A 22,716-nucleotide genomic window follows, 5' to 3' on the forward strand; every position below is an offset into this window, starting at 1 on the left:
ATGGCTAGATCCAGCGTACCGGCCAGCTTCAGAGCAGCGCTTACAAGCTCTAGAGCAAAAAGGCTGCAAGTGCGTGCTCCTTGCCTAAAATGCCGGCCACCACTGCTAATCTAGGCAATGAGCAGTAAACTATACAATTCAAAATCCCTCCATTTTTGTGAATGGAGACAATTTTTAGTTAGAAGTAAATTGCAACGTTTCTACCAGCACTTTGCAATTTTACCTATTTAAAATGATGAGACGACCCTCTTTAAGTTTACAAAGTATGTCATTATTGTGGGGTATCGAACAAGAAGTGGCAAAACAAAAACAAACTTCATAACAGGGTGATAGGATTCACTTAAATAGTTTACTCTAGACTGTAGGTTACACATATTCATTACCCCATCAAGAGATGGTAAGCAGGTACAAGTACACATATTAGGCCACTTTCAGTATTTGGTCAGTATTTTACATCAGTATTTGTAAGCCAAAACCAGGAGTGGGAAAATTAGAGGAAAAGTATAATAGAAACACGTCACTACTTCTGTATTTTTCATCCACTCCTGGTTTTGGCTTACAAATACTGATGTAAAATACTGACCAAATACTGAACGTGTGAATGTGGCCTTAGTATGACTTCTGTATCTGTAAAATGTCAAGAGGTTGGTCTCTGTCCGGGATTACTTTAAATCAGACCTGGGCAACATGCAGCCCGCGGCCCACATCCAGCCCTTTGGCAGTTCCAGTCCGGCCTGTGGTCCAGAACAGCTAGAGAGCTAAAAACAGTGGTATACAGCACGAAATAGCAAGCCCGCCTGAGCGGCCTCTCGATTTCAACAGTATCTGCAACCTCAGAATTCGACACTGTAGAATACAATGGTGGAACAGGGAGCCATCGGTTCGCTCTCCCACCATCCAGTCTGTGCATGTGTGTATCAGTGCAGCAGGCATGATGACATCATTAAACTGCACCCGCTGAGCAGAGTCTAAGTGAGTAGTTTTATTTTTAATTTTCTTTTGTCAATGAATACTTGGAGCTACCTTATCGTGTGGGGGATGTGTAGACATCATTCTGTGTGGAGGCCATCATAATGTGTGGGTGGGCTGTGAGGATATCATATTGTGTGGGGCTGTTCGGGCCATCATAATATGTGGGGGGCTGTGGGACTCTCATACTGTGTGTGGGTGGGGGGTTGTGGAGAATATCATACTTTGTGTGGAGGCATCATACTGGCTGTGTGGTACCATACTGTTTGTGGAGTACAATCGGGGTATCATATGTCCAAGAAAAATAAAGTTGATCGGCACATCCAAAAAAATAGATAAAATCTTCACATTTTATTCCATATATGTCAAACAATTAAAATCCAATTTTCTGTGATTAAGGACGCACACAGCACCAGAAATGCGTCAGTGTTTTTTTCTAATTTTAATTGTTTGACATACAGTACATGGAATAAAATTTGAAGACCACCATATTTTCTGGTGGTCATCAGTATTTGAAACAGCACCCATCGCATATAAAGGACAGATTTCATCATTCATTGCACAGTGAGCGATTTATTCAATATTTTTTCTTGGGGGTTTCATACTGTGTGTGGGTGACTGGGGCCATCATATTGTGTGTGGAAGGCTGTGGAGGTATAATACTGTGTGTGGGTAACTGGGGCCATCATATTAAGTGTGGAAGGCTGTGGAGTTATCATACTGTTTGGGGTGACTGGGGCCATCATACTGTGTGTGGAAGGCTCTGGAGGTATCATAATGTGTGGGGGTAACTGGGGCCATTGTACTGAGTGTGGAAGGCTGTGGAGGTATCATACTATTTGGGAGTGACTGGGACTATCATACTTGTGTGGAAGGCTGTGGAGGTTTCATATTGTGTGAGGGTGAATGGGGTCATCATATTGAGTGTGGAAGGCTGTGGAGGTATAATACTGTTTGGGGGTGACTGGGGCCATCATACTGTGTGTGGAAGGCTGTAGAGGTATCATAATGTGTGGGGGTGACTGGGGCCATCATACTGTTTGTGGGAGGCTGTGGAGGTATCATACTGTGTGTGGGTGACTGTGGCCATCATATTGAGTGTGGAAGGCTGTGAAGGTATAATACTGTTTGGGGGTGACTGGGGCCATCGTACTTTGTGTGGGAGGCTGTGGAGGTATAATACTGTGCGTTGGTGATGGGGCCATTATACTGTGTGTGGAAGGCTGTGCAGGTATCATACTTTGTGTGTGTGTGGGGGGGTGACTGGGGCCATCATATTGTTTGTGGGAGGCTGTGGAGGTATCATACTGTGTGTGGGTGACTGGGGCCATCATACTGTGTGTGGGTGACTAGAGCCATCATATTGAGCGTGGAAGGCTGTAGAGATATCATACTGTTTGGAGGTAACTGGGGCCATCATATTGAGTATTGAGCGTGGAAGGCTGTAGAGGTATCGTACCGTTTAGAGGTGACTAGGGCCATTATATTGTGTGTGGAAGGCTGTGGAGTTATCATACTGTTTGGGGTGACTGGGGCCATCATACTGTGTGTGGAAGGCTCTGGAGGTATCATAATGTGTGGGGGTAACTGGGGCCATCATACTGAGTGTGGATGGCAGTGGAGGTATCATACTATTTGGGAGTGACAGGGACCATCATACTGTGTGGAAAGCTGTGGAGGTTTCATACTGTGTGAGGGTGAATGGGGTCAGCATATTGAGTGTGGAAGGCTGTGGAGGTATAATACTGTTTGGGGGTGACTGGGGCCATCATACTGTGTGTGGAAGGCTGTAGAGGTATCATAATGTGTGGGGGTGACTGGGGCCATCATACTGTTTGTGGGAGGCTGTGGAGGTATCATACTGTGTGTGGGTGACTGTGGCCATCATATTGAGTGTGGAAGGCTGTGGAGGTATAATACTGTTTGGGGGTGACTGGGGCCATCATATTGAGTGTGGAAGGCTGTGGAGGTATAATAATAATAATAATAATTTTTATTTATATAGCGCCAACATATTCCGCAGCACTTTACAATTAAGCCGGGACATGTACAGACAATAAATTCCATACAAGGTAAGACAGTTTAAACAGTTACATCAGGAGTGAGGTCACTGCTCGCAAGCTTACAATCTACAAGGAAAAGGGGGGACACAATAGGTGAAAAGTGCTTGTTATTTCAGGTCTGGCAATTATAATAAGTCGGGATTATCATATAAAGCTGTATGATCCGGTCATCAGCCTGTATATTCAACTGCAATACTCAATTACCGAGTGCAGTTATCGTGTGCATGGAGGGTGTGGAGACAGATGAACAGTAGGGAGCAGATTCTGAATAGTATTTAGGAGGGAACAGGAGAAAGTTAGTTTACTGGGTATTTGAGGTAGTAGGCTTGTTTAAAGAGATGGGTTTTTAAAGCGCGCTTGAAGACATCGGGGCTAGGCATCAATCGGATCGTCTGGAGTAGAGCATTCCAGAGAACTGGCGCAGCACGAGAGAAGTCTTGGAGACGGAGGTGCGAGGTTTGGATTATGGAGGATGTTAGTCTTAGGTCATTTGTGGAACAGAGGGCACATGTAGGATGATAGACTCAAATGAGAGAGGAGATATAAGGTGGTGCAGAACTGTGGAGAGCTTTGTGGGTGAGAGCAATGAGTTTATATTGACCCTGTAGAGAATGGGTAACCAGTGTAATGACTGGCACAAGGTGGAGGCATCATGAAGCGGTTGGACAGAAATACGACCCTGGCTGCTGCATTCAGAACGGATTGGAGAGGGGAAATTTTGGTAAGAGGGAGACCGATCAGAAGAGAGTTGCAGTAGTCCAGACGAGAGTGAATAAGAGCGACAGTAAGAGTTTTAGCAGTTTCAAAAGTGAGAAAAGATCGGATTCTGGAGATGTTTTTAAGATGCAGGTGAGTGAGTGATCGGACATAGGGAGTAAAGGAAAGGTTAGTGTCGAATATGACCCCAAGGCAGTGGGCATGCTGCTTGGGAGTTATGGTTGAACCCTCCAAGGTAATTTCGATGTTAGGTAGAGTTAGGTTAGTAGAGGGGGGAAACACAAGAAGATCAGTTTTGGAGAGATTCAGTTTAAGATAGAGGGCGAACATGATGTTAGAGACAGCAGACAACCAATCCTTGGTATTTTGTATTAGGGTAGGGGTGATGTCAGGGGAAGAAGTGTATAATTGGGTGTCGTCAGCATAGAGATGATACTGGAACCCAATTCTGCTGATTGTTTGTCCAATAGGGGCAGTGTATAGAGGGAAGAGGAGGGGTCCTAGGACTGAGCCCTGCGGAACCCCGATAGTAAGGGGATGAGGAGGGGAAGAGGAGCCGGCAAAAGATACAGTGAAGGAGCGGTCAGAGAGGTAGGAGGAGAACCAGGAGAGCATAGTGAGGAGGACCTGGTGATCCACAGTGTCAAATGCTGCAGAGAGATCCAGGAAAATCAGCAGGGAGCAGTGACCTTTGGATTTAGCTGTTAGTAGATCATTAGAGACTTTAGTGAGGGCAGTTTCAGTGGAGTGTAAGGAGCGAAAACCGGATTGTAGAGGGTCGAGGAGAGAGTTATCTGAGAGATATTGGATTAGATGGGAGTGGACCAAGCGTTCCAAGAGTTTAGAGATGAAAGGAAGGTTAGAGACAGGTCTGTAGTTAGCAGTGCAGTTCTGGTCCAGGGATGGCTTTTTAAGTAAAGGGGTTATGATGGCATGTTTAAATGAGGAGGGAAAGATACCTGAAGAAAGGTATAATACTGTTTGGGGGTGACTGGGGCCATCATACTGTTTGTGGGAGGCTGTGGAGGTATCATACTGTGTGTGGGTGACTGTGGCCATCATATTGAGTGTGGAAGGCTGTGGAGGTATAATACTGTTTGTGGGTGACTGGGGCCATCGTACTTTCTGTGGAAGGCTGTAGAGGTATTATACTGTGTGTGGGTGATGGGGCCATTATACTGTGTGTGGAAGGCTGTGCAGGTATCATACTGTGTGTGTGTGTGGGGGGGGGGGGTGGGTAACTGGGGCCATCATATTGAGTGTGGAAGGCTGAGGGGTATCCTACTGTGTGGGGGTGACTGGGGACATCATATTGAGCGTGGAAGGCTGTGGAGGTATGATACTATTTGGGAGTGACTGAGGCCATCATACTGTGTGTGGAAGGCTGTGGAGGTATCATACTGTGTGTGGGTGGCTGGGGCCATCGTATTGAGTGTGGAAGGCAGTGGAGGTATCATATTGTGTATGGGTGACTGGGGCCATCATATTGAATGTGGAAGGCAGTGGAGGTATCATACTGTGTGGCGGGTAACTGGTGCCATCATACTGTGTGTGAAAGGCAGTGGAGGTATCATACTGTGTGGGGGGTAACTGGTGCCATCATACTGTGTGTGGAAGGCTGTGGAAGTATCATACTGTGTGGGGGTGACTGGGGTCATCATACTGTGTGTGGAAGGCTGTGGAGGTATCATACTGCGTGGGGGTGACTGGGGCCATCATATTGTATAGTAATATAGTCTTCCTTCAACCTTAAAAACTAAGTCCATCTAGTTCAACCCATAGCCTAACATGTTGATCCAGAGGAAGGCAAATAAAAAACATGTGGCAAACACTAAGCTCCACATTGGGGAAAAAAATTCCTTCCCGACTCCATACGACAATCAGACTAGTTCCCTGGATCAACGCCCTATCAAGGAATCTAGTATATATAACCTGTAATATTATACTTTTCAAGAAAGGCATCCATGCCCTTCTTAAATTTTAATAGTGAATCATCATTACAACATCATGCGGCAGAGAGTTCCATAGTCTCACTGCTCTTACAGTAAAGAATCCCCATCTGTCATTATGATTAAACCTTCTTTCCTCCAGACGTAGAAGATGCCCCCTTGTCCCCGTCTCAGGCCTCAGAGTAAAAAGATCAGTAGAAAGGTCTTTGTACTGTCCCCTCATATACTTGTATATAGTAATAAGATCACCCCTAAGCCTTCTTTTTTCCACAGTAAATAACCCCAAGTGTAATAACCTGTCTTGGTATAGCAGACCCCCCAGTCCTCTAATAACCTAGGTCGCTCTTCTCTACACCCTCTCTAGTTCAGCTATGTCTTTCTTATACACCGGAGACCAGAACTGTACACAGTATTCTAAGTGTAGTCGCACTAGTGACTTGTATAGAGGTAAAATTATGTTGTCCACATGAGCATCTATGCCTCTTTTAATGCATCCCATTATTTTATCTGCCTTTGCAACAGCTGCCTGACACTGGCCACTAAACGTGATTTTGTCGTCCAACAATACACCCAGGTCTTTTTCAGTTACAGTTTTGCCCAGTGTTTTACAATTAAGCATATAATTATACATTTTATTTCCTCTGCCCAAGTGCATTACCTTACATTTATCCCCATTAAAGCTCATTTGCCATTTATCAGCCCAAGCTTCTAGTTTACATAGATCCTCCTGTAATATAAAATTGTCCTCCTCTGTATTGATTACCCTGCAGAGTTTAGTGTCATCTGCAAATGTTGAAATATTACTCTGTATGCCCCCTACAAGGTCATTAATAAATATGTTAAAAAGAAGGGGGCCCAATACTGACCCCTGTGGTACCCCACTGTTAACTGAGACCCAGTCTGAGTGTTTTCCATTAATAACCACCCTTTGTTTCCTATCATTGAGCCAATTCTTAACCCACATACATATATTTTCCCCTATCTCCATTGTTCTCATTTTATGTATCGACCTTTTGTGTGCAACCGTATCAAAAGCTTTCGAAAACTCCATATACACAACATCCACTGCATTTCCTTGGTCCGGTCCGGAACTTGCCTCCTAAAAACTGATCAGATTAGTTTGACAGGAACAGTCCCACGTAAACCCATATTGATATTGGGTCATGAGGTTATTCTTCTTCAGATACTCTAGTATAGCATCTCTTAGGAAACCCTCCAGGATTTTACCCACAGTAGAGGTTAAGCTTACTGGCCTATAATTTCCAAGCTCAGTTTTTGTCCCCTTTTTGAATATTGGCACCACATTTGCTATACGCCAGTCCTGTGGTACAGGAATCTCTAAAGATTAAAAATAATGGTCTATCTATGACGTTACTTAATTCCTGCAGTACTCGCGGGTGTATCCCATCCGGGCCCGGGGATTTGTGAACTTTAGCGTTTTTTAGACGCTGCCGTACTTCCTGCTGGGTTAAGCAAATGACATTTAATGGAGAATTTTTGTTATCACTAATCATGTTTTCTGTCATGCGATTTTCTTGTGTAAATACGGTTGAAAAAAAAAATCATTTAGCATATTGGCTTTTTCCTCATCCTCATCCACCATTTCACCCAGACTATTTTTAAAGGGGCCCACACTATCATTTTTTCGTTTTTTACTATTTATGAAGTTAAAGAATATTTTGGGATTATTTTTACTTTCTCTGGCAATGATTCTCTATGTCTCAATCTTTACTGCCTTGATTTGGTTTTTACAGAATTTATTTAATTTTCTATATTTATTTAATGCCTCATCACTACCCACTTGCTTTAGTTCTCTAAATGCTTTCTTTTTGTCACTTATTGCGCCCCTTACAGCTCTATTTAGCCATAGTGGTTTCCTCCTATTTATAGCACGTTTATTCCCATTGTGTATCTATTGTGCACAGGTCCTATTCAGGATCCTAACAAATGTCTCCCATTTGCTTTGTGTAGCTTTATGTCTCAGGATATCGTCCCAGTTTATTGCACTAAGATAATTTCTCAACCGTTGGAAATTTGCCTTCCTGAAGTTTAGTGTCCTTGTAACCCCTCTACTACACATCTTATTAAAGGATAAATTAAAACTTATTATTTTGTGATCACTAATACCCAAGTGACCCCCAACTCGTATATTTGATATGCGGTCTGGCCTGTTGGTTAATATTAGGTCTAGCAGTGCCCCCCTTCTTGTTGGGTCCTGAACCAGTTGTGAAAGGTAATTGTCTCTCATAGTTGTCAAAAACCTATTACCTTTGCTTGAACTACAGGTTTCTGTCCCCCAATGTATTTCAGGGCAGTTGAAGTCCCCCATAATAATGACTTCTCCTTGAGTCGCTGCTTCATCTATTTGCTTTACGAGGATATTCTCCGCTGCTTCCATTATTTCTGGAGACTTATAACAAACCCCTATCAGTAATTTATTATTTTTTCCCCCTCCCCTTATCTCCACCCACAGGGACTCTACATTTTCATTAGATTCACATATATTCTCCCGAAAGATGGGTTTTAAGGATGATTTTACATATAAACACCCCCCCCTCGCTTGTTTGTACGGTCATTTCTGAACAGACTATAGCCCTGTTAATTAACTGCCCAGTGTCATGGCTCTCGTCCAGCCATGTCTCAGATATCCCCACCATATCAGAATTATTTTCCAACAAAATTAATTCTAATTCCTCCATTTTGTTGGTGAGGCTTCTGGCATTAGTGTACATGCATTTCTCTGTACCTCTATTCCTTCTTACTTTATTGACTGTTCTAACCCCACCCCCAATTTCTTTATTTGTGCCCAGGTCACTATCTGTACTATCTTCCCCACCTATAAAATTAATACCCTCCCCACCAATCCCTAGTTTAAACACTCCTCCAACCTTCTAGCCATTTTCTCCTACAGCACAGCTGCACCCTCCCCACTGAGGTGCAGCCGGTCCCTAGCGTAGAGTCTGTAGCCAACTGAGATGTCGGCCCAGTTCTCCAGGAACCAAAATCACTCCTTCCTACAGCAGTTCTTGAGCCACTTATTTATCTCCCTAATCTCCCGTTGCCTCTCTGGCGTGGCACGTAGTACCGGTAGTATTTCAGAGAATACCACCTTGGAGGTCCTTGCTTTAAGCTTGCAGCCTAATTCCCTGAAATCATCTTTAAGGACCTTCCACCTACCTCTAACTTTGTCATTTGTTCCAATGTGCACCTTGAACGCTGGGTCCTCACCAGCCCCTCCCAGTAATCTGTCAACCCGATCAGCGATGTGCCGGACTCGAGCGCCAGGTAGGCAGCACACTGTTCGACGATCCCTATCTTTGTGACAGATTGCCCTATCTGTTCCCCTAATAATTGAGTCCCCCACTACCAGCACCTGCCAGGCCTGCCCTGCTCTCCTATTTCCCCCTTACTGGAGCTGACACTCCTCCGGCTTTCAGGGGACATGCCTTGCTGCAGCAGTGCTACCCCTGTACCGACACCCCCCTCATCTGCCAACTTTGCTAACTTATTGGGGTGTGCCAGATCAGGACTAGCCTCCCTGGCACTCTTCCCTCTACCCCCCCTTCTAACTGTCACCCAGGTAGATGCCTCACTGTCCTGCAGCTCCCTACTACCACCCTCCCCCACATCTACCCCAGTGAGCTGCTGCTCAGTGAGCAGCAGACTTCTTTCCATATTGTCAATGAATCTCAGTGTTACCAGCTGCTCATTTAGATCCAGTACCTGGGCTTCCAAACGCACAAAGTGCACACATCTCGCACAGCAGTATGCAACCCCGACCGGCTGTTCAAGGATTGCATACATGTGGCAAGATGTACACTGGATAGCATTGCCAATAATGGAGCTCATTTCCTACTAGGGATTGCACTAGACAGAAATGTTAGGTAAAAAGAAATGTAAAGAATTACTACAATACAGACAGCAATTCAGTCCAAATTCCTCCCTTCCAAACTCCCTGAATCCAAAGTCACTGAACAACAAGTCACACACTTACTTCCGTTTGCACTTACGCTCCGGTCACACTCAGCTCGTTCACACTCGCTAAGGAAGAAAATTTAAAGAGGTTTTTTTTTTTCCCCTTTTGCAGCAATGCACCCTACAGCTCAATGCACTTCCAAAGGGAGTATGTGGAAGTCTGTAGAGGTATCACAGTGTGTGTGGGTGACTGGGGCCATCATACTGTATGTGGAAGTCTGTGGAGGGATCACACTGTGTGGGGGTGACTGGGGCCATCATACTGTGTGTAGAAGGCTGTGGAGGTATCATTGTATTGGGGTGACTGGGGGCAATATTATTGTGTGTGAGAGCATCATACTGAATGGAGAGGACTGTAGAGGTATCATTCAGTGTGTGGTGGGGGAGCTGATGATCAATGTACATCCATACTTATCATGTATAATGCTGAATACAGGAGCAGTTTGATTCATAAACTTTATAAAAAGCAGTAAATTCTATAATTTTGATTAGCTGCTAATGGTAAGAACACAAGTTACAATTATCCCTAGCCTAACATGTATTAGGAGTGGCAGCGAGTTAACATGCTTAAAGGGGCTGTCCCATGAACAAAGTACATTTTAATTAATAGATCTTGGAATAATAATAACTTCCACAATTGGATGTGTCAAGTAAAAATGTTCCTGTGCTGAGATAATCTTATAAATGTGCCTCTGCTATGTACTGTGTAATGGCTGTGTCTGTGTACAGGAACATGGTCTGATCATACCACAGCTCCTGGACAGGGGAGGAAGGAAAAGAGTATACAGATATTACAGCAGGGGATCACAGCTGCTGCTTTCTGTGAGGTAAAACAAGTATTTAAACAGAGAAATGTTTTACCTCACAGGAAGAATCAGCTCTGATCCCCTGCTGTAATGTCTGTATACTCTTTTGCTTCCTCCCCTGCCCAGGAGATGTGGTATGATCAGATTATATTCCTGTACGGTCAGACACAGCCATTACACAGTACACAGCAGGGGCACATTTATAACATTATCTCAGCACAGGAACATTTTTTTTAACACGTCCAACTGTAAAACGTATTTTTATTCAAAGATCTGTTGATTAAAGTGTACTTTGTTCGTGGGACAACCGCTTTAAGTCTGCTCATTATTAAGTGATAAATAATAATAATAATATTAAGAACCCTGTTGGTTAGGCCTCCACAACAGTCATGGTCAGTTATGTAGACCCTTACAAAAATGAATTACCCACCCCTACTTTCAATCATTATCGTTTCCAGTACTATGGTGTAATAGCCCCAGATTGGTCAGCAGGTGGCAGCAAAATGCAGCCAAGAACTCAAGTACAGCTCTAGTCATTAGTGACTGCTGTGAGGAGGTAAAACAGGCGGCCAAAGGTGCAGAACTTTATGTACTCAATGTATGATCTCCATTATTGCCTTTCTATAAAATGCTATTATATCTATGTACTATGCAAATAGATTAGTTTAACTATTGCATACATTTTACTATGTACAGTACTGAAGAGGTTAATGAGCACCTTGTTGTGATGCTAGTGGCAGCGAAATATTAGCAGACTGTAAATCGGAGCTTCTTACCCTGAACCCTCGATGCAGCCGGTCTTTCATAATACCAATAAATTCTTTATAACTTAATTGATCGTCTCTGTCGACATCAAAGATCTTGAACACAGTGTTCACTAGATGTGGAGACAACTTCAGGCCTGTAGCGACATATACGGCACGCTTGAACTCATCTGTGGAGAAACAAGACATCAAAAGAGTCAAACCGATCATTATGATAAGAGGGAAATCTCCCATCTTGTTTTGTCATTCCCTGTTCTTTAATGGGAATTGGTCATGGAGAAACGAGGAGACGCTTCACCGTGGAGCAAACCCCGGGCTTCTTTTTAATGTGGCGAATTGTGATGCTAACCCTATTTTCTCACTAAGAGTAGTACATGAGGACGTCATCACTTTTATAGAAAAACACAACTTTTCTAACTTTATGAACTCATCGGCTATCTTTCTATTGACTTCCTATGCCCAATACAGAACACTGGGATTGTGTTTGGCTTTGTACCCCAGGTGCAGTTCATGCCCGCTCCATCCATTTCGACTGTGCCGGCATCCTATTATAGTTATCAGTACTATGGGAGACGAGGACTACTGGCCAAAAGGCCACTGGAGGGAAACTATAGTCTGGCACCTATTCAGAAGCAAAACAGCCTGGCACTACTAGCTGAGAAATGTATGAGTTTTGTCATTTCAATGAGTCTTATTACTGGAATTACTTACCTTGGCCAATAGATCGATTGGCAAAGTTGTACATTTGCATTGCAATGGCAAAATCTTCTAAATTGTTCAAAAACTGGAAGAAAGACCTAAATTCATCAAACGAGATTCCCTGAGAAGCAGAGCAGAAAGGCATGGTTAGTTCCTCTATGATTTTATCTAGATAAGTAGATGAAAGTATCAGCAGGCGATGAATAAAAGTCATTTAGAAGGTTATAATATGGAACGTGATACTTCCTATACCAGTCAGACCCTTCCTAAGTGAGTACTACGGCCATCCCGGAGTTTAATGCACCTGAGACAGGGGAATATGCAGCCCCTGAGATGGTCTATAGCCGTTAGGGCAGGGGGTCGTGCCACATTTATATAATATAATAATCAGGAAATGACGGGCTGCACAGGACACCTTCAGCCAGACATTTTATCTATCCTACAGGTCCTGATTCCAGTCTACTCTTATATTATGGGGCTGTCACTGTAAGGGTGTGGACAGCCCTGTCCCTGAAGACAGCATTGAGTGATAAGAATAGTGGTGTGCGGTTTTACAGCGTTTTATTGTGTTATGTGAAGTGTGAACTTTGTTATGGATTTTTAGTAACTAATGCATAGTGTTGTAGATATTGAGGCTGCGGTGTAGGTACTGTAAAGGTAATGCCTAGTGTGAGTAATATACACTCCAACTCAGGTGTAGGGAAAGTGTAGGATGTGGTTTAGTGCTTAGGTCAGAGATAGATAGTGACTATAGGCACATTACGGCAAGATACAATTAATGTTTGGGACTAGCCCAGATGGGAGGGGGTCAGGGAAGAAAAAGGAAAAACACTTCTTGGTTTAGTTAGACAGATAGAGTTAGTGAAAGTGTTTGTTGGAGGCACAGTGAAGTTCAAAGTGCAGTGGCTGGAAGCACGGTGTGGACAAAACGCTCTGGCGGAATGAAGAAGTACAAAACTCCCTACGGAAATTCCTGCAATGTCCAGAGCCTACGGCTCAATAGAGGTGATAGGGAGAGCACCTTAACCTCTTCTGTACAGAGGAATATGGACGTGGAACCACAAGAGGGAAACGTAACGGATCTCGGGAATACTGCACGGCCGGACAGGCAATCCCTGGGGCTGACAGGAGGATCAAGTGTAGGGATAGTCCGAGCTGAATGTAAGAAATTAATGGAAATGTACTGTGTGAACGAGGCAAGTGGAGAAAGGTGCTGTGAATGATACTGTGTGTTAAAGATTGATGCACTTGAACTGTGCAGTAAAATTGAACTTGTTAAAGCGAACCGGGTGTCCCCAGATCTGTGTGTGGCTGGTCCTAGACCTGAGGACGTGGACACAGGCCTAGAAGTGAGTACAATGCACTGTACACAGCACAACACTTATGGACTGGGACATGATTTGTTTGTAAAGTGCCAGGGCGTTATGGAGCAGCAGCTCAACCACAGTTACCATCCTGGGCACCTTACATCACTAAGCGATAACCCAACACAAAGTGCTCTGTTACCCTGATATATCATAGATTAAAGGGGTTACGACCCTCTACATCAGCCAGAAAAAAGAGCCGCTTCTGATGTCATGGACCCTCCTTATCTATACATTACATCTCCACCATGTAATGCTACATTCTTTTTGAGAGCAGAACATGAACCTGGCTACTAGTCAAAAAGTAGTTGTCCTTTTGGTACATTGTTCATGCGATCAATGTAATTTATTAGTAAATTCCAATAATAATCTGAACCTTTGGAAACAAGTGGAATAGGCCTTCAGTATTAGGGGTCTGACTCCCAATATACCCGCCGATCAGTGAGCATTGAGTCCCTTTCAGTGTTTACCAGGCATAGCATCATACATTATAGAGCGGCTGGATCTGGTATTACAGCTCACTGCAATCATTCACAGTCTCATTCACACAGAACAGTCCCTTTAATCAGCTGATTAGAACTGGATATGATATTAATGGCCTATGCAAAGAATAGCCTACCAATATCTGCGTAACATTTAAAGGGGTTGTTTCATTACACACCACCCTTTTTTTTCAATGAATTTTTATTTGGTTTTCTATAATTAAAAGATTTGTAACTTTTTCTAACAAAGAAACAATAGATTAACACTCCAACCTTTTACCGTTAAAGCAAACATGATATTTGTGGGCGAAGCTGCAGCCAGTCAGACATTTTCCCTGCTGTGACCCCTCCAAAGGAAATGTAATATTACATGGCGGCCGAGTTAAAGGCTCTGCTGGTTAGAGGGTCCTGGCTGCGGCTCCTTGAAGCTTCTGAGCAGGGGACCTCCCTCTATGCCCATATCCATATGTCTCAATAGGACACATGAAAACCTCAAAGACGCTATCCTATTAAGTTGACCCGTTTTTATATTATTACCATAATCGTGAGCACTCTAGATATATTATGGGACTTTTTTTCCACAAAGAGCATTCTAAGTGTCCAAAAAAGTGGTTAATGGCGTAAGAAAAGGAAGGATGTTTGACTGAGCAGGTATTTTCATCATTTACGAGCCAGGGAGAGAGAAGAATAAAACTTGAAAGGAAGCTTCAATCAGTGTTTACTTACATGAAAGACACACTGGGTAAACATGCAAGCAAACACCTCTGTCACATCCCAGCACTGGCAGACTAGTCTGACCAAGGAGATCCGAGTCCAAAGTCATGGACAAAAAGGAAATGTAGAACTAAGCAACTGTGCTGCCAAAACACCAGCTAAATTCTGCACCAGAATGCAAAGAGGAGCGCGTCTGATTGTACTAACCGCAGTATCCAACAGTAAAGACATTGCAATGGTTTCTAAACAAAAGGAGGAACCACCTACAGTTGTGCTCAAAAGTTTACATACCCCGGCAGATTTTTTCCTTTCTTGGCCTTGTTTCAGAGAATATGAATGATAACAAAAAAACTTTTTTCTCCACTCATGGTTATTGGTTGGGTGAAGCCATTTATTGTCAAACTACTGTGTTTTCTCTTTTTAAATCTTAATGACAACCAAAAGCATCCAAATGACCATAATCAAAAGTTCACATACTCCTGTTCTTAATACCGCGTATTGCCCCCTCTAACATCAATGACAGCTTGAAGTCTTTTGTGGTAGTTGTGGATGAGGTTTTTTATTTTCTCAGATGGTAAAGCTGCCCATTCTTCTTGGCAAAAAGCCTCCAGTTTCTGTAAATTCCTGGACTGTCTAGCATGAACTGAGCGCTTGAGATCTCTCCGGAGGGGCTCAATGATATTGAGGTCAGGAGACTGAGATGGCCACTCCAGAACCTTCACTTTGTTTTGCTGTAGCCAATGACAGGTCGACTTGGCCTTGTGTTTTGGATCGTTGTCATGTTGGAACGTCCAAGTACGTCCCATGCGCAGCTTCCGGACTGATGAGTGCAAATTTGCCTCCAGTATTTTCTGATAACGTGCTGCATTCATCTTTCCTTCAACTTTTACCAAGTTCCCTGTGCTTTTGTAGCTCACACATCCCCATAACATCAGCGATCCACCTCCGTGCTTTACTGTAGGAATGGTGTTCCTTTCATCATAGGCCTTGTTGACCTCTCTCCAAATGTAACGTTTATGGTTGTGGTCAAAAAGTTCAATTTTGGTCTCATCACTCCAAATTACCTTGTACCAGAAGTTTTGAGGCTTGTCTCTGTGCTGTTTTGCGTATTGTAGGCGAGATACTTTGTGGCATTTGCTAAATAATGGCTTTATTCTGGCGACTCGACCATGCAGCCCATTTTTCTTCAAGTGCCTCCTTATTGTGCATCTTGAAATAGCCACACCGCTAGTTTTCAGAGAGTCCTGAATTTCAGCTGATGTTATTTGTGGGTTTTTCTTTGCATCCCGAACAATTTTACTGGCAGTTGTGGCTGAAATTGTTGTTGGTCTACCTGACCGTAGTTTGGTTTTTACAGTTCCCCTAATTTTCCATTTGTTAATCACAGTTTGAACGCTGCTGACTGGCATTATCAATTCCTTGGATTTTTTTTGTATTCCTTTCCTGTGTTATACAGTTCAACTACTTTTTCCTGTAGATCCGTTGACAATTCTTTTGCTTTCCCCATGACTCACAATCCAGAAACATCAGTAGCTGGATGAAAGATGCAAGAGTCTGTTTGGATCCCAGAAACTCACTCAGCTTTTATGCACACACACTGATTACAAGCAAACAGGTCACAGGTGAGGAGGTTACCTTTAGTAGCCATTCAAACCCATTTGTGTCAAATTCTGTGCATGTTATTAGGCCAAAATCACCAGGGTATGTCAACTTTTGATCAGGGTCATTTGGATGTGTTTGGTTGTCATCAAGATTTAAAAAGAGAAAACACAGTAGTTTGACAATAAATGGCTTCACTCAACCAATAACCATGAGTTGAGAAAAAGTTTTTTTGTTATCATTTATATTCTCTGAAACAAGGCCAAGAAAGGATAAATTCTGCCGGGGTATGTAAACTTTTGAGCACAACTGTATGTACTTACGCCATAATCACCTTCATGCAAAACCTCACATCTACAAAGCCCCTTGGTGACCGGCCGAGATTTACTATTGCCCTTTGTGTGATTAATTTCTAGTTAATTAATTGTAATGTTCATCTCAATTGTTTCATTTTTACATTTTCCGGTATTTTTAAATAATTTTTGGCAAAGGACTGGTGGCATTTTACTTCATTCGATATAACATACAATACTTGTCCATTGCAAATAAAGCAATATTTATTTTGGAAATTTATCTAGTAATTTTCTTAAGAAACGACTAGATTAGATGCCTTCTAGATCACTAATGGACATTTATACAATTCTGCAAATACTGTTGTTTTATCTATACCATCCTCATACTGTCATTTAAAGACTGTGCAAGGGACAATGGTGCCACTACCTTGATATATTTTTTAAAAGCAGACTCCACATTAAAGTAGAAGACATACACTCCTAACATCTTTAACCAAATTGTCTACTTGAAGTAAAAGTGAAGTGTTGAAACCACATCCACATTGTAGTAGGCCCAACTACATGCCCAATGATGCTGTTAGTTCAGGTGGTCAGGGCAGAACAAAGTACAGATGAATACGGCTTCTAACAATCACGTGAATTGTGCCTCTATATAGCAGTGACAATAACAGAAGAACTGCTATAGCGATGCCGGTACAATTGTACCAGATGCTGTAATGTATAATACAACACTTAACTCCACCAATGTTTTGCACTGATGTCTTCTCTTGTTACAGGAGCATACATTTAGACATCAACAGGTCCTCAAATTGACATACCTCTTCCAATGCCAATCTCCACTCAAAGACTTGAAAAGTTCAGCTGACACAAGTGACCTTGACTGTCTGGTTGAGTTCTGGACATTTGTTAGTAATGGGTTGGAGAAAAGCTCACATTCTTTGTGGCTGCCAATGAACTCTGGACCTTCTGATAAATTATATGTCCCTATATGCAGATATGGAAAATCCTATCAATCAAGCCAAATCAATCAAATCACCTTCTTTGAGCTTACCACTTTTCCTCTGAAATGAAGCAGAATAAGGCCTCATTCACACACCTGTGTTGCACATACATGGAGAGATGATTGTAACTTCCTTTCATTTGTATACAAATTCTGACTGTGTCTCCACTGATAGCAATGAGGCCCCCTTCTGAAGATAGATTTGGGTCCCATTGGTGGAATCTGCATCTACTACTAAGTGTAGAAGTTATCACTTATCCCAAGGAGGGTGTCCTACTGCTGGTAATCTCAGCGATCCTGAGATCATGCACACACCCGTTTCATTCATTCTATTTGGGACTGCTGGAGATAACCAAGTTCAGTCCCATACGGAATACATGGAGCAGAGGTGCATGCGCTCAACACCTGCTCCATTCAGACGGCGCTCTGCAGAACCCCACTCTTAGGATTGATGTGGGTCCCAGCAGTCGGATCCCTGATGGATAGGGAATAACATCTATATGTGCATCAGACAAAGCTTTTGCCTTAAGTCCCCACAGCCCCATCTCATATCTACCCAACCTTCCTCCTCCAAAACCAGCTTCTCCACCATTACAGAAGATCAAGTTTCCCCTTTACTCTCCAAATCACACCTCACCACCTGTGAACTTGACCCAATCCCTTCCCACCTAATCCCTAACCTTCTCATCCCAACCCTAACCCACCTCTTCAACCTGTCACTAACAACTGGTATCTTCCCCTCATGCTTCAAACATGCCTCAATCACACCCATCCTCAAAAAGCCCTCCCTCCACCCATCTTCTCTGTCTAGCTATCGCCCCATATCACTCCTCCCCTATGCCTCAAAACTATTGGAACAACACGTCCACCTTGAACTGTCCTCCTGCTCTTCACCATCTACACCTTTGGCCTGGGACAGCTCATAGAGTCTCATGGCTTTCAGTATCACCTCTATGCTGATGACACACAGATCTACCTCTCTGGACTCGATATCCACTCCTTACTAACCAGAATCCCACAATGTCTGTCCGCTATTTCATCCTTCTTCTCTGCCAGATTTCTAAAGCTTAACATCGATAAAACTGAATTCATCATCTTTCCCCCACCTCACTCAACCCCCCATCTGATCTATCCATCAAAGTTAATGACTGCCCACTCTCCCCTGTAACACAAGCTTGCAGCCTCGGTGTAACCCTGGACTCTGATCTCTCCTTCAAACCATAAATCAGAGTCCTCTTTACTTCCTGCCGACTCCAACTCAGAAATATTTCACGGATCCGCACACTGCTCAGCAAAGACTCTGCAAAAACACTAGTGCACGCCCTCATCATCTCCCGCCTCGACTACTGCAACCTCCTGCTCTGTGGCCTCCCTTCTAACACTCTTGCACCCCTCCAATCTATCCTAAACTCTGCTGCCCGACTAATTCACCGGTCCCCCCGCTACTCCCCGGCCTCCCCCCTCTGTCAATCCCTTCACTGGCTCCCCATTACCCAGAGACTCAAGTTCAAGACCCTAACCTTAGCATACAAAGCCAACCACAACCTGTCTCCTCCATACATCTGTGACCTAGTCTCTTGGTACTTACCTGCATGCAACCTCCAATCCTCACAAGATCTTTTTCCCTACTCCCCCCTTATCTCCTCCTCCCACAATCGCACACAAGATTTCTCCCCTCCAATCTATCCTAAACTCTGCTGCCCGACTAATCCACCTGTCCCCTCGCTATTCCCCGGCCACTCCTCTGTTAATCCCTTCACTGGTTCCCCATTGCCCAGAGACTCGAGTTCAAAACCCTAACCACGGCATACAAAGTCATCCAAAACCTGTCTTCTTCATATATTTGTGACCTAGTCTCCCAGTAAATACCTGTACGCAACCTCCGATCCTCACAAGATCTCCTTCTCTACTCCCCTCTTATCTCATCTTCCCACAATCGCATACAAGATTTCTCCCGTGCATCCCCCCTACTCTGGAACTCTCTACCCCAACATATCAGGCTCTCGCCTATGATGGAAACCTTCAAAAGGAACCTGAAGACCCACCTCTTCCGACAAGCCTACAATCTGCAGTAACCACAGCTCCACCATACCGCTGCACGACCAGCTCTACCCCCACCTACTGTATCTTCACCCCTCCCTTGTAGATTGTGAGCAGGGTCCTCTCTCCTCCTGTACTAGTCGCTGACTTGTTTTGTTCAAGATTATTGTAAATGTATTTGCTACGTGTACCCCTTTTTCACATGTAAATTGCCAGGGAATAAATGGCGCTATAATAATAAATAATAATAATAATATGTGGCACAAACGCCTTAAACTACTCAGCGTAGCCATTATTTTTTAGACCAAGGCTAACACCTGCCACTGAAGACTTCTGTAAAGTAAGTGACATCACCGGGCCAGTACATAGTCTGCCATGCATACAAGTGGTCAATGTTCAACCCTCAGTCATTAACATTTCAAACACAACTCTTCTGCTTACATGACAACAATCAAGTAAGACAATGAAGTGTTAAACTGGAGGTGAAAGCCAATAAATACTATGTTGCACATACTTTCCTAAATTATACAACAATCCTTGCTTTTATATGGTGAGAAGAGATGAGAAACCATTTACACACTACTCAATTATGGGCCATTCAGCTTCTGACCAAGAGGTAAGATGAAAGTCGCCCTAACAATAGGTCTTGCACTAAGTACACTTTAGGTTTTCTGGTTCCTCAAGCTCCACTGTCAACACTGCCAAAGTGTAGCCATTTCAGGCAAAGACAAGCTGTTTGCAAGTTTTCCTTACGAAGGATTAACCTGATCCCACCACAAATACAAGAAGAAGAATACATCCAAAACATCCCACGCCTGAAGGACTACTTGTAACATCAGCTCTATTGGTTTCCACTCAGGCATTTTCATGCCAGCAGCTCTCTCTATTACCTGGGTACCAGGCTCACACAATTCATCTTACACAAAAAGTCAAGCAGTTGGACAAACAAGCGTCTCGGCAATCGTTCATTCTCTGGGATCCCTTTGAAATTCTTGCAGTAGGAAAGCGGAGTATAGTGTTCAATGTCATCAATCTCATATTATAAAAGGGCAATGTCTGTTGGCTAGAACAGAAATCTTTGGATTTCTTGATATTTCTAAAGAAATTTACACAAAATAATTCTGTCCAACTGAATTGATATATTTTGTCTGCATTTTCCTGTAGAAAATAATAATAATAAAATACTGTGTATAAAATTAATATAAATGGAGTGGGATTTATGTTTTTATGTATATAAACCTATTAATTGTATATATATTATACAGTGGATATAAAAAGTCTACATGCCCTTGTTTAAAATGCCAGGTTTTTGTCATGTAAAAAAATCATACTAAGAAGAATAATTTCAGAACGTTTTCCCCTTTTATGTCACTCATAATCTGTACAATTCAATTGAATAAACTGAAATCTTTTCGGGTGGAAAAAGAGAAATAAAGAACTAAAATAATGTAGTTGCATAAATATGCACACCCTTAAACTAATACTTTGCTGAAGTACCCTTTGAATTTATAGCAACCTTCAGTCTTTTTTGGTAGGAGTCTATTAGCATGGCACATCTAGAATTGGCAATCTTTGTGGACTCTTCCTTGTAGTAGCTTCAAATCTGTCAGACTGTGAAGGCATCTCCTGTGTTCAGAGCCCTCTTCTGGACACCCCACAGATTTTCAATTGGATTCAGGTCTGAACTCAGGCTGGGTCATTCCAAAACTTTGATCTTCTCCTGGAGAAGTCATTATTTTCTTGATTTGGAGGAATACTTAGGGTCGTTGTACCGAAAGGTTAAATTCCTCTTCATCTTCAGCTTTTTAGCAGAGGCCTGAAGGTTTTCTTGCAAAATTAACTGATATTTGGAGCTGTTCCTAATTTCCTCCACCTTGATTAAAGCCCAATTTTCAGCAGCCAAAAATCAGCTCCAAAGCAAAATGCGGTCTCCACCATGCTTCACTGAGGGTATGGTGTCCTGCTGGTGATGTGCAATGTTGGTTTTGTGCCAAACATACCTTTTGGAATTGAGCCAAAATTTTCAACCTCGGTCTCATCAGACCATAACACGTTTTTAAGCTATGTGCCTACGATGCAGAAATGCTCAGAATTTTTTCCTGAGCGTTTCTGCATCTCCCTGGCAGAAAAAAACGGATTGTACAAGCGTTTTCCTGCCAGGGACATGTGGAAGTGAAGCGTTCTTCACGTGCATTTCCGCATGCGGGTTGACAAGCGCTTTCCAAGCGATTTTAGCATCATTTGGAAAGTGCTTGTCAACTTGGTCACACTATATAAATCCATGCAAACAACATGGATTTATATATTGTGACCGAGAGAATGTCAAAAAATAAAAAAAATAAATATATACTTACCCTCCGATGGCCCGCGCTGTCTTGCTTCACCGTCCCGGCAGCCGGCAGCGGTGGATTGAAGGACCTGCCGACGTCAGCGTCGCGTGACCCGTCACATGACTCTGACGTCAGCGCAGGTCCTTCATTCCATTGCGAAGTGCCGGGAAGCAAGGAGGAGCGCACCGCGGGCCGCCAGAAGGTAAGTATACATTCATTTTTTATTTTATTCTTTTTTTTACAGCTTTTTTAATGGTATCTGGGTGTGGATGAGACTCTCCTCTCCTCTAGACCCGGGTACCATCCGCACATTAGAACGCGCCAATTACACAAGTACAGATGCAGTCTTGCGGAATTGGCGCGTTCTAATGCAAGTCAATTGCGGCGAAAACACAGGACTTTCGTAAAATAATTGGTAGTGCTGAGTTTTTTTCCGAAATGATAATCCGCAGCGGAAATTTCCGCAGCATGTGCACAGCACATGTGGATTATCATTGAGGGACATGGCAGGCCTTCTACCATGCGTTTTTTAAGCGTTTAGTATTTGCCATAAATTGCTGCAGCTCCTTTAATGTTGTTGTAAGCCTAGGGGCAGCTTCTCAGACCAATTTTATTTTCTCCTTGTCTTTTCATCAATTTTTGAGGACGTCCAGTTTTATGTCACTGTTGTGCCAAACTTAAGCCACTTCTTGATGACCATCTTCATGGTGTTCCATGGTATATCTAATGCCCTTTTTTTGTACACTTCTCCTGACTGATAACAATGAGATGTAAGCTGTTTATGAACAATGATTTTTGCTTTAAAATGCAACTATAAAAATGTCAGGAAAATCCTACCTGAACAGCTAAACTTAATATGGGGTTAATCAGAATCACTGTAAATGATGGCAGCTGTGTACTGACTGCTATTTAGCACGAGTTTACATGTGATTGGCTAATTCTGAACACAACC

The 22,716-nt window shown here is 43.0% G+C and overlaps 1 protein-coding gene across 5 annotated transcripts in view; it reads right to left on the reverse strand.

The window, feature by feature from the left end:
• MICU3 (mitochondrial calcium uptake family member 3) overlaps positions 1 to 22,716 on the reverse strand; it is a 161,974-nt gene that overhangs the window by 3,661 nt on the left and 135,597 nt on the right. For all 5 annotated transcript variants that reach the window (XM_073645418.1, XM_073645415.1, XM_073645417.1 and 2 more), the window contains 2 exons: positions 11,955 to 12,063; positions 11,256 to 11,413 (listed from right to left, as the gene is read on the reverse strand). In XM_073645418.1, coding sequence (XP_073501519.1) covers positions 11,256 to 11,413; positions 11,955 to 12,063 — 267 coding nt within the window. The remainder of the gene's footprint in view (positions 1 to 11,255; positions 11,414 to 11,954; positions 12,064 to 22,716) is intronic.

The sequence above is a fragment of the Phyllobates terribilis genome, unplaced genomic scaffold, assembly GCF_046119375.1.
Source record: "Phyllobates terribilis strain yellow unplaced genomic scaffold, ASM4611937v1 Scaffold_1__5_contigs__length_1240528914, whole genome shotgun sequence".
Lineage (NCBI taxonomy): Eukaryota > Metazoa > Chordata > Amphibia > Anura > Dendrobatidae > Phyllobates > Phyllobates terribilis.